At 41.0% G+C, this 12,843-nt stretch overlaps 1 protein-coding gene across 2 annotated transcripts in view; it reads left to right on the forward strand.

Moving 5' to 3' along the window:
• sh3pxd2b (SH3 and PX domains 2B) overlaps window positions 1-12,843 on the forward strand; it is a 224,228-nt gene that overhangs the window by 128,725 nt on the left and 82,660 nt on the right. For both annotated transcript variants that reach the window (XM_055643008.1, XM_055643009.1), the window contains exon 5: window positions 1,917-2,008. In XM_055643008.1, the coding sequence (XP_055498983.1) occupies window positions 1,917-2,008 (92 nt within the window). The remainder of the gene's footprint in view (window positions 1-1,916; window positions 2,009-12,843) is intronic.

The following is a 12,843-nucleotide window of genomic DNA, read 5'->3' on the forward strand; positions in this document are numbered from 1 at the left end:
CCCCATAGCGTTATCCATCACCCCAGGAACCAGTCTAATAAATCTTTGTTACACGACCTTGATGACATTTATGCTTTTTTAGGTGGTGAGTTAAACTATGCACAATAGTTCAGGTGTGTATGATCTCACCAAGAACCTACATAATTAATTTTGGCATCTTTACTGCCAGACTCCAAGTCCATTTTTTCAACAACACTTTCCAATCCATTACTAATTTTCTTTTAAATGCTTTGGTTTAGGAGAGACACAAGAGACTGCAGATTATGGAATCTTGAGAAAATATAAAATGCTAAAATAATTCAGTAGGTCAGGCATTATCTGAGGAGGGAATGGACAACTGACATTAAGGTCAGTTGTCCATTCTGAAGAAGGGCCCTAACCTGAAACGTCTCCTGTCTATTCCCTCCATAGATGCTCCCTGACCAACTGAGCACATTGTGTCTTGCTTTGCTTTTTTGTTAGTGTGGAAGATCTCACATTTTTCCACATTTTGCGACAACAGCCATGTTCTCATTCACTCATGTTGCTTGTCCATACCTGCCTTTTTACCTGCTAATAATCCCAAATAGTTTTGTCTCATTTGCAAACTTTGAAATATGAGTTTTGGTTTCCTTAGTCCAACTATTGATAAGGTTAAGAATAGAGGTTATGTTCAGATCTTGACAAATCACAGACAGTCAACCTGAGAAAGGCTTTGCATTCCCACTCTATAATTTATTTCTGTTAACCAATTCTCAGTATATGACTCACAACAGATGACTTGGGCAACTTTTTCACTCAGAAGGTGGTGGGTATATGGGAGGAGCTGCCAGAGAAGTAGTTGAGGCGAGTACTCTAACAGCACTTAAAATACATTTGGACAGGTACATGGAGAGGAAAGGTTTAGATTGTAAGTGATAAGAATAGAGTTAGGTCATTTGGCCCATCACATCTACTCTGCCATTCACTCATGGCTGATCTATCTCTCCCACCTAACCCCATTTTCCTGCCTTCCCCCCATAACCTCTGACACCTCAGACATTTAAAACCGTATGGGCCAAATGCAAGCAAATAGGACTAACTTAGATGGGACATCTTGAGTGGCACAGGCGAGTTGGTCTGAATGGCCTGTTTTTGTGCTGTGTCTGAAACCAGGAGCCAATGTGGGTCTGGATGGATTGAGCAATTTGTCTCTATTCATGAAGGAATTAAAATTAATAGAGTACACATAACAGTAGAATAAATAGATGAGTTTCAGAATCATTGACTTTGGAAACTTTAATAAATGCACATTTTAGCAATAGATAAGCTGATGATTAGGAAATAGAAAATGATGATATTTGTAATGTCGTGCAGATCAGAAGATCAACTTGTGGTTCACCAAGATTTTTTTTGGAGTTGCTTTCCGGGAAATGTCTTGGGTTGTTCCAGTATGTTAGATGTTGTAAATGAGATCAAGTTGCAATTGAAGTTGAATAATGGCAGCTAATCCAGAATAATGCCTTCTGAAGAAGGGTCTCGACCCGAAACATCACCCATTCCTTCTCTCCAGAGATGCCGCCTGTGCAGCTGAGTTAATTCAACATTTTCTGTCTATCTTCGGTGTAAATCAGCAACTGTAGCTCCATCCTACATACTTGTCCTCAATATTCCTTGGTAAACATGTTTCTCCAGTAATTATTTTAAACACGTGTGTTTATGCAACATTTGTGTCTTTTCAATACATAAATGATTTGAAATTTATGGAATAATAATGTTTGTGTTATGGTGGGATGGAATACATTTTATTTTCTTACAAGAAAGGAAATTTACTTAAAGCAGAAGCAGAGATATGAATTTTGACAAGTTAGTTTCAAATAGTTAAAGTTAGTGTCGTTCCCTTTCACTGTGTGCATCTGAAAATAAAACACTTCTATTTGCTTTCTGTTCAATTGCAGGCCCTGATTCGATTACCGGCCCACATCTCTCAGTGTGATGAAGTCCTCCAGTTTTTTGAAACAAGACCCGAGGACTTAAACCCACCAAAAGAGTGAGTATATTGTGGTTACGTTATACATTGCATTCCAATTATTGAGATATCGACACGACACAGTGAAAAACTGTGCAAGGTTTGAAAATGTGGAAAAAGTGACTGTAATTTGTCTTGAGGAAATAATGAATTAACAGTTAACTCTTTTAATAACGTTATTAAAAATATTCAATTTTGGTCAAAATGATGCATTGTTACGTATTTCAGAATACTGCTATTATTTTGGAAAATTGCTAATAAAGCCCCTGTCCCACTTAGACCTAAACAGCAACCTCTGGTGACCTTGCCTGCCACCCAAAAAAAATCAAGGTCGCGGTGACCTGCAACCTCCTACCACCTCCCAAGCATATGTTGAAACCTTCCTCGACTATGAAGAAAACCGGCTTAGACTAGACCTGCGACTAAAAAATTACCGATTTTTATAACAGCAACCTATTTTTAGTCGAGGCCGGCTTTAAACATGATGAAAAAATAGCAGCAACTTAGATGAAGCCTCGACCACGCGGAAACCACTTTCGACCATTAGGGAGAGTGACCAAAACCTCCGGTGACCTTTTGGGAACCTTGGGTGGCAGGCAAGGTCACCAGAGGTTGCTGTTTAGGTCTCCTAAGTGGGACAGGGACTTGTGGGCAAAACAAATAGAGGCAATGGAATACTACATTTAATTTATACTATTCCTTGGCTGAGATGCAGTAAATCAGCCTCGTTTCCAGTTCCTGATTACCATCTGGTGCCTGGCTAAAAACTGGCATTTATGAACATTGGATAGCTTGTCTCTGCTAGTATCCGACAACCCATAAACAAACACTAATATTTGTGCATGTGAAAAATGCTAATGTAAAGGATGTACATCATATTGTTCAATACTCACAAAGCCAGCAGGAATCAGCACCTATATGAGAGGACAATAGGCCTAAACTTGGTTTCGAAATTATGAAATTATCTTTGAGTGCCATTATTTTGGAAGCTAAGGAGATTTGGTGATTTGCCAGACTCATCAGCAATATTATTGAAGTTAAATTTGAAGTTCTGCTCTGGAATATACATTTAAACTCACCAGTATTTTCCATTTTTGCATGAGGTTGCATAAAGGTCACCTAACATAAAACTATTTCAACCCGCACATTTCTTTCTTAACCACATTTAGGTCCTATGCATCTTGTTTGAACTATCCTGGGATTGCATCAAATTCTGTATTTCCAGACATAAATTCATTTGAACTCTTTTTCTCATAAACAACTGAGAAAGACAACTTCATTCCTGCCTTAAAACTGTAACTTATTTTACTTTGGGGCAAGCTTGACATGTTTCTGCTGTTCTTCACATCCTACAGCACATGATGAAAAGATATGTATTTAAAATCTCCCTGTCAGAATAATTGTTGGACTGCAGATCATGTGGTGAAAATATTCCCACTAGTGTTTAGAGAGAATTCCAGGTATCTTCTCTGACGGCAGTGAAGGCTATGGTGGGCTGACTTGGACGTGCACACTGAATCTGGTGTCATGATCTGTTCTGGGTGGTCTATTTGGTTTTATTTCCCTTGTTGTAAACAACAGAATTTGTTGTTCTTGGGGCTTTCAGATTCAAGCAAATGGTAGTGGTCAGGAGTAACAATTAGACCAACACAGACTGGGAAAGGCAACACATTTCTTCCTTGAATGTGTGAACATGTGAATTAGTGGCATGAGTAGCTATTTGGAACCTTGCATCTGCTCTGCCAATCTGACTGTAACACCAACTCTACATTCCCAACTATCCATTGCAATCTTTCACCCACTTGCTTATGAAAAAAAAACTGACTCTGCTTTCAAAATGTTCAAAGACTCTGTTTGTGGATGATTGTTCCAAAGATAAGATATCACCGCTTGTGCCTTAACTGGTGATTCCATATTTTTTAAACAATAACGCTTAGTTCTTGAATATCCCACAAGAGGCAACATTTTTCCGAACCTATTCCAAGACCCTTTATGGCCTTGTGTGTGTCAATAAAATCTCTTCTCATTCTTCTCAGCTAAGAAAATAAATACAAACTTAGTCTGTTCATCTGCCCAACCTCTCTGCTTCAGGCCATGCACCAATTACTGTTACAAGTGTGGTAATACTTCCCAAAATAAAGAGAAAATAAAAATACATTGCTGAGATATAACTTCCAGGACCCTCTGTTCCTCTAGGAATATGCTAACTTTGCTATTTACTTCTTGAAACTACCTATTTGTCTTTTATGAATCATGAACTTAGACATCCCGATCTAGCTGCATTTCAAGCTGCAGTGTTATTCTCGTGCTAGCTTTTAGTTTCAATTTTAAAGATACCTCATGGAAACGGGCTCTTCAGCCCACCGAGTCCATGCTGATCATCGATTACCCATTCACACTAGCTCTATGGTATCCCACTTTTGCAACCACTTTTTACGCACTAGGTGGCAAAATACAGAAGACAATTAACCTACAAACCCCCATGGCAGAGAGTGGTAAATCTGTGGAATTCTCTGCCACAGAAGGTAGTTGAGGCCAGTTCATTGGCTATATTTAAGAGGGAGTTAGATGTGACCCTTGTGGCTAAAGGGATCAGGGGGTATGGAGAGAAGGCAGGTACAGGATACTGAGTTGGATGATCAGCCATGATCATATTGAATGGCAGTGCAAGCTCGAAGGGCCGAATGGCCTATTCCTGCACCTATTTCCTATATTTCTATGAAATTGGAGCACTTGGAGGAAAACCAGACAGTCTCAGAGAGAACTTGCAAACTCCACACAGACAGCACATGAAGTCAGGATCAAACCCGGTTCTCTGGCACTGTAAGCAGCAGCTCTACCAGTGGGCCCTGCTGTGCTGCTGCTGTACCACTACTATGTAGATCATACTTCAAAAAACGTTTTTCTCAAACATTTAACGTTGCAGGTGAGTATTTTAGTGACAGACCTGAAATGGTTGTCATTTCTATTCTAGGTTTACATGACTGAACTGAATTACATTTTTGGTGGTGCCATGCAAGATTCATGGTTGTGGTTCCATTTATACAGTTTGATAAAAAGTCAATTTTATACCATTCACTATCATAGCTGCCTGATTAAAGGAATTAACTAAAAATGCTCTGAGTGTCAGCAGCCAAAAAGATAGCATAGATGATGAGGACTGCGAGTCTTCAAAAATAATGAAGGTGGGGGAATGTGTGATCACTTGGGAGAATTTCAATTAAGGGTAACAATTAATGTAATCTACCTTAACTAATGCAATTGACCAAATTTAATTTATTAAAGAGCTTAAAAGAACTATGCTAAATTGATTAACTCGAGAATCTATAATGAAATGAATAAAATTAGGTTGGAGACGAGTCAGAATTTGAAGAATCCAGAGAACTGAGATGTCCAGAAAAGTGAGCATCAGAAAAATAGAATTACCAAGATCTAAAATGATTCCTGTGCAGAGAAAGGAGCAGATTGGAGATAAATTTGAGGGTGTTTGTTGAGATCAGGTAAATGCTCAAAGTTTGGTAACTGTTAATACCATACATTGCCCTTTTCCCATTGGCTGGACATCTTTTGTCATGCTGCTAGCCTCGGATAACCTATGTTTCTTGTCCTACTTCTGCAGGAGCTTCAGGCAGCTGATTGGTTTCATAGCTTGCGCAAAAAGGCCAACAGCTTTAGAGATGTTGAAACAAAGAAATGCAGATGCTGGCTTATACCAAAGATAGTTACATACTGTAGTGCTGGAGTAACTCAGCGGCTCAGGCAGCATCCCTAGAGAAAAGGGATAGGTGACTTTTCGAATTGAGACCCTGCTTCAGTCTGCTTCAGTCTCCTATCCTTTTTCTCTAGCGATGCTACCTGACATGCTGAGTTAGTCTAGCACTTTGTGTCAAGCTTTACAGAAGTGTTTACCATACCTTTCCAAAGTAACATTGACAGAGTGAATGGTGTACAGGCAAAAAGATCAGGGAAGGGAAGAGTATGCAATAGTATGCATGCCAGAATATCTATTTGACTCTCTCATACATCCCATCAATACCCAAATAATAAACTGATTGAAACCTACTAGTCACTTAGAGGCTTTGAATTGGTATTTTACTTGAGTTGGTTTTGGACTAATATCTGAGAAGCATTTCAGTAAGATTGCAAGTTGCAATCATCCTTTTTGTCTTTTATGAACATTTTAACCCCGTTTTTGTTTGGTTTCGGACTGGGTCTATTAATGTGATTGAAGAAATATTTGTTTCATGTTCATCAGCAGTTTTACTTTTACATCCTGTCAAATATTGGAAATAAATGATTTTTTTTATAACTGGGAACAAGTACAAACATGAGTTTAGTTTTAAATTTGTTTAAAACCATGTGGCCTGAGTTTTGTATTATAGAAAATAAATCATTATCTTTATTCTATGTTCAAGAGAGTTTTAATCTTACACATAGGAAAAATGGCATTGATGGGGGGGCAGTTTTGAGGAAGTGGATAAAATAGATTTGAATACGGATCGCTAGGGTTTTTGGAGCCACCCTGGAAATCCTGAAGGAGGCCCGGAGGAGAAGCCGAGTCCTGGCCCCTTTAGGACTAGGAAGGTTGCACGAAAGGTCACTGGGTCATAGGGCTCGACACACGGATTTGCTAAATCCAACTGGAAGACATCCGTCACTTCCGGTATATGTTATTAATGCTAGAAACACGTACTTTCCTACCTGTTAAAAACCGCCAAAATGGTGAATTTTTGCACTGAAAAAAATTGTGGGAGTCAGGGTAAGTGTGAGGGACATGTACCTAACTTTAGAATTCCAAACGTGAAGTGAAATGAAGATATACAGAAGCGAGAGCTGAAGGGACTACAGCAGCTAAAGTGCTTGGTAAACATTGAAAATATTGGAAATTATCGCGTTTGCTCACTGCATTTCATCAACTAAGGCATTATTTGTGTTTTTTCTTGATTCCTCAGAAGTGATAAATCTGGCTGTAAATTTTTCTTCAGTTGCGTTTTCATTTGGTATGTAAAAACCCACGAGAACCATGGGCGATTTAAAAAAAAATTACAGCCAGATTTATCATTTCTGAAACTTTTTAGATGCCAAAGGAATCAAGAAAAAACACAAATAATGCCTTACCGTTGATGAAATGCAGTGAGCAAACGGCCAATGTTCGTCAAGCACTCTGGCTGTTGTTGTCCCTTCAGCTCTCGTTTTTATCTACCGTCATTTCTCCTCACTTTTGGAATTCTGAAGTATGCTAAATGTCTCACACGCTTATCCCGATTAACATAATTATTTACAGTGCAAAAATTGACAATTTCAGCGGGTTTTAATGGGCCCGCTACGCTGGAAACAATGGTAAGTGCCTACCTGCAGTTCATTGCGTGGAATCCATTTGGAGTAGCGTAGCAACAGTACGGGTCATGGGTCGTGACCCGACTGCCGTGAAACCTCCCTATAGTGCCACGTCACCCTCCTGTCTCTCTGCTGGAAGTTACTGTTGCTGTGCTTGGACTCAGCTCGACCTCTGTTTGTGGTCCAGTTCAGGCCAATGAAATTGTAGTTTGGAAACAGAATACCAAAAGCATTCACGATTATGTCATGCATTTGGTGCAGAAAATCAAGGATTAATTTTCAGTCCCTCAGGATTTACTGAAACCATGAAGTATATTTCTTCCCCACAGAAAAATAGATGGCAGGGGTGAGAGGGGTGTAATTGTGGAATTTAGATGCGCATAAACTATCAAGTTTCACCATGAACATTTTGCAGAGTTGCACAAAAGTTATAATTAAATTTCAACCTCGTACTTAAATTTCATCTTTCCATAAATGTGCACCTTGTGATAATGAGCTAATTTCCTGTGTGGCAGAATAGGTGGCAGACTTGTCAAACACTCAGCAAGATGTTTATCTAACTAATTGGATAAGGGACCCGGATTATGTCTGTGATGATCGTTTAAAATTCACAGCCCAGCAATCATTTGGTTACTTCACGGGAAAAATTTGGTGAATATCTCTTGCTTCTTCATGATTGATGTTTCCACATTGAGATTACAAGTGTTAATCCTTGGGCTAATACTGCTTGGGCTAATTATGCAATTTCAAAATAAAGTTTTAATGTTCCAGGTAGATAATTGTGGTTACCTGAAAACATTGAATCTAATTACATAAATATAATATGTTATATTTAATTTTAAATTAAAATATTGAATAAAATAATATTTTACTCTAATAAGTGTCTTGCCGTAGGATTGCCACTGTATTGATTATGCACTAAACAAATGTTTGTGCAAATTTCAATGGTTTTGAAAAACATGACAAATTAAGATCATTAGTCAGAAGAAGGATCCTGACCCAAAATGTCACTATTCATGTTCTCTAGGGATGTTGCCTGATCCAATACTTTTGTGTCACCTTTTTCATGGACAAATTTATCCTAATGGCCTGTTCTCATGATGTTCGCTGTTATGACACAACCCTGTAACAATTACATCTAATATGATCAATATTGAATAAACAACCAAATATTGTTCAGGTAGAGTATAATTCAGATAAATGTGAAGTTTTCTATTTGGGTAGGATAAACCAGGCCAGGACTTGCATAGTAAATTGTTGGGCGCTGGTGAGTGTTGTAGAACCGAGAGACCTAGAGGTGCAGGTACATAGTTCCATGAAGGTGGCAATGTAGGTAAACATGGTGGTGAAGAAAGCATTTGCTTTCATCAGTTAAGTATTGAGTACAGGAGTTGGGATGTCATAATACACCTGTGCAAGACATTAATAAGGACCCATTTGGAACACTGTAAACATATCTGGTTTCCCTGCTACAGATAGATGCCATTAAACTGGAATGGGCATATAAAGGATTTAAGAAGATTTTACTAGGTTTAAAGGTGAGGCTGGATAGCCTGGGTAATTTTTTCCTGGAGCACAGGTGTCTGAGGGGGGCCTTTACAGATATATGTGAAATCATAAGGCACATAGAAAAGGTAAACAGGTAAAGTCTTTTCTTTATGGTACAGGAGTCAAAAGCTAGAGTTCGTAGGTTTAAGGTGAGAAGGGCGCATTTTCAAAAAAGACCTGAAGCAACTGAATCACCCTACCACAACCAGGGAGCAGTGCTGAACTACTATCCACCTCTTTGATGTCCCATCGGACTATCCTTGACCGGACTTTGCTGGCTTACATTGCATTAAACGTTATTCCTTTATCATGTATCTATGCACTGTAAATGGATTGATTGTAATCATGTTTTTTTTCTGCTGACTATTTAGCACACCACAAAAAGCTTTTCACTGTACCTTGGAACACGTGACAAAAACGTAAACTGAAATTGAACGTTTTTCATACCGAGGGCTGTGTTTACATGGAATGAGATGCCAAAGGAAATGGTAGAAGCAAATACAATTATGACATTTAAAAGAGCCTTAGACAGATACATAGATAGGAATGGTTTGGTGCAAGCAAGTGGGAATTGCTCAGTCAAGCAACTTGGTGAGCATGGATGAGTTGGGCTGAACAGCCTGTTTTGGTGCTGTATGGCTCTTTGACTCTACCTGTTTTCATTTTTTGAAAAGCTACAAATTATATTTTATGACTTTCTCTGCCTAGATTCAAGCTGTTCACTTGACGTTTTGCTTGTTGCATTTCTAACCGAATTGTATATCAAATACCAATTGTCACATGAAATATAAAATGGGACACTTATTATCTCATTTGGGCAGCTGAGACCCTCATCATATGCAGTCTGCACATTGGGGTCCTGTCACTTAGATAGGATCGCAAAACTAACGCATATCGCTCTATTCCCCGGGCGGGTCTGGGTCTCTCTGATCATTGTCTAGTTCACCTTATTCTGACCTACAGGCAGAAACTAAAAGCTGCTAAGCCTGTGGTCAGAACAACAAAAACGTGGACAAGCGAGGGCAATGAGAACTTAAAATCCTGCTTTGACTGCACGGATTGGAATGTGTTCAGGGAAGCAACCACAAGCCTCGATAAGTATACGGACACTGTATCATCATATGTCAGCTTTTATGAGGACAGTTGCATTCCAATTAAGACCCGGACATGGTTCAACAACAACAAGCCCTGGTTCACTGCAGAACTCAGACAGCTCCGACGGTCTAAAGAGGAGGCCTACAGGAGCGAGGATGTAGACCTCTACAGGCAGGCCAAGTACAAGCTGAGAAGAGGAATCAGTGCCAAGGAAAGGTACTCTGAGAAGTTGAGGAGCAAGTTCTCAGCTAGTGACTCTTCTTCAGTTTGGAAGGGGTTGCAAGAAACTACTAGCTACAAGAGGAAAGCCCCCCGCTCTTTGGACAATCGTCAGCTGACCAACAGCCTGAATGAGTTTTACTGCAGGTTTGAATATCAGAAACGTAACCCTGGTACCCCCCCCCCCCCCCCCCGTCCCCCCCCCCCCCCCCCCCCCCCCCCCACAACCAACACCAACCACCAGCCCCAGTCTACAAAGAATGGACCCTGCACCCTCTCCTTCCCATTCACCACTTCACACCTACTTAAGGCAAGACTCCAGTATGGAAAGACAGGACCATTTCCCACCCCAACCAACACTTCACACCCACTCACAGCCTGATCTGGGATGTCAGGACTTTCATATGAAGAAAGACTGGATAGACTCGGTTTGTACTCGCTAGAATTTAGAAGATTGAGGGGGATCTTATAGAAACTTACAAAATTCTTAAGGGGTTGGACAGGCTAGATGCAGGAAGATTGTTTCCGATGTTGGGGAAGTCCAAAACAAGGGGTCACAGTTTAAGGATAAGGGGGAAATCTTTTAGGACCGAGATGAGGAAAACATTTTTCACACAGAGAGCGGTGAATCTCTGGAATTCTCTGCCACAGAAGGTATGGATATATTTAAGAGGGAGTTAGATGTAGCCCTTGTGGCTAAAGGGATCAGGGGGTATGGAGAGAAGGCAGGTACAGGATACTGAGTTGGATGATCAGCCATGCTCATATTGAATGGCGGTGCAGGCTCGAAGGGCCGAATGGCCTACTCCTGCACCTATTTTCTATGTTTCTATGACCTCAGTTTGCAAAGACTAGGCCCTTCTACACCCACCCCCCTCCAATCACCACTTCACACCCAATCACCCACACCCTCTGTGCTGCACAACATAACTTATCCAATATCAACAATAAAAATATAGAGGAGGAGAGGCTTTTCAGAGGACAAAAAGGCCGGAAATCTCCAGGACCTGACAATGTTTCCCCCTCTACTCTTAAGCTCTGAACATGTCTATACAGACATTTTTAACCTGTCCCTGCAAACATGTACTGTCCCTGCCTGCTTCAAAGTCTCCACTATTGTCCCTGTACCCAAAAAGGCAAGGATTACTTGTCTTAATGACTACAGACCTGTCGCACTGACCTCTCTAGTCATGAAGACACTCTTGTGCTGGCCAAGCTGAAAAATATCACAAACCCCCTGCTGGACCCTCTGCAGTTTGCATATCAGCCAATAGGTGATGCTGTCAACCTGGCCTGCACTTAATCCTACAGCACCTAGACCGCCAGGTGACCTATGCGAGGATCCTGTTTGTTGATTTTTGCTCTGCATTCAACACCACTGTGCCAGAGCTACTACACTCCAAACTTTCCGACTTGACCGTGCCTGAACCCCTCTGTCGTTGGATCACCAGCTTCCTGACAGACAGGAAGCAGCATGTGAGGCTGGGAAACCACATCTCGAACCCACAAACGCTCAGCATAGGAGCACCACAAGGCTGCGTACTTTCTCTTCTCCTCTATTCTCTCTACGCCAACGACTGCACCTCCACAGACACCTCTGTCAAGCTTCTCAAGTTTGCGAATGACACAACCCTGATTGGACTGATCCATGATGGGGAGGAATCTGCCTACAGACAGGAAGTGTTACAGCTGGCGTCCTGGTGCCGTTGCAACAACCTAGAGCTCAACGCTCTTAAGACAGTGGAATTGATTGTAGACTTTAGGAGAGCTCCCCCTCCCCTCACCCCACTCACCATCAACAACACCACTGTCACATCTGTGGAGTCTTTTAAGTTCCTGGGAACCATCATCTCCAAGGACCTTAAGTGGGGAACTACCATCGACTCCACAATCAAAAAGGCACAACAGAGGGTGTACTTCCTGCAGCTGCTGAGGAAGCACAATCTGCCACACGTAATGATGGTCCAATACTACACGGCCATCGTAGAGTCTGTTCTCACCTTCTCCAACATGGTCTGGTTTGGCTTAGCCACCAAGCACGGCACCTGGAAGCAGCAGTGAATTGTCCGATCAGCAGAGAAGATTATTGGCTGCAACCTTCCCTCCATTGATGAACTGTACACTGCAAGAGCCAGGAAACGAGCGGGTAAGATCATCTCTGACCCCTCTCACCCTGGCCACAAACTCTTTGAATCACTTCCCTCTGGAAGGCGACTGTATAATAAAGTAATAATACACCAGACATAAAAACAGTTTTTATCAACGAGTAGTTGCTCTTCTCAACAGCCAAAAATCTGTAGCCTCCCTTTGATCTGGTATTTTGTTGGTTCACATGCTTGATCAATGGTGTTTTCTCATTAATGTTTTATTATTATTAATGTTTAGTGTTTTCTGAATCATTCGTAACTGTCACTGTATGTCATGTTGCTACTTGTGTGCGGAGCACCAAGGCAAATTCCTTGTATGTGAATACTTGGCCAATAAACTTACTTACTTACTTTCGGTGGGCGGCGCGACTCTGGTCAGCAGCGGCCTCTGCAGTCTGTCCGCGTTTTATTATTTTCTGTCTGTGTTTAAATGTAGTTTTTGTTATTTTTTGTTGGGGTGTGTGTGTGGGGGGTGGGGGTGGGGTGGGGGAGGGGGGGGGAAACTTTTTT

The sequence above is a fragment of the Leucoraja erinacea genome, chromosome 11 (genome assembly GCF_028641065.1).
Source record: "Leucoraja erinacea ecotype New England chromosome 11, Leri_hhj_1, whole genome shotgun sequence".
NCBI lineage: Eukaryota > Metazoa > Chordata > Chondrichthyes > Rajiformes > Rajidae > Leucoraja > Leucoraja erinaceus.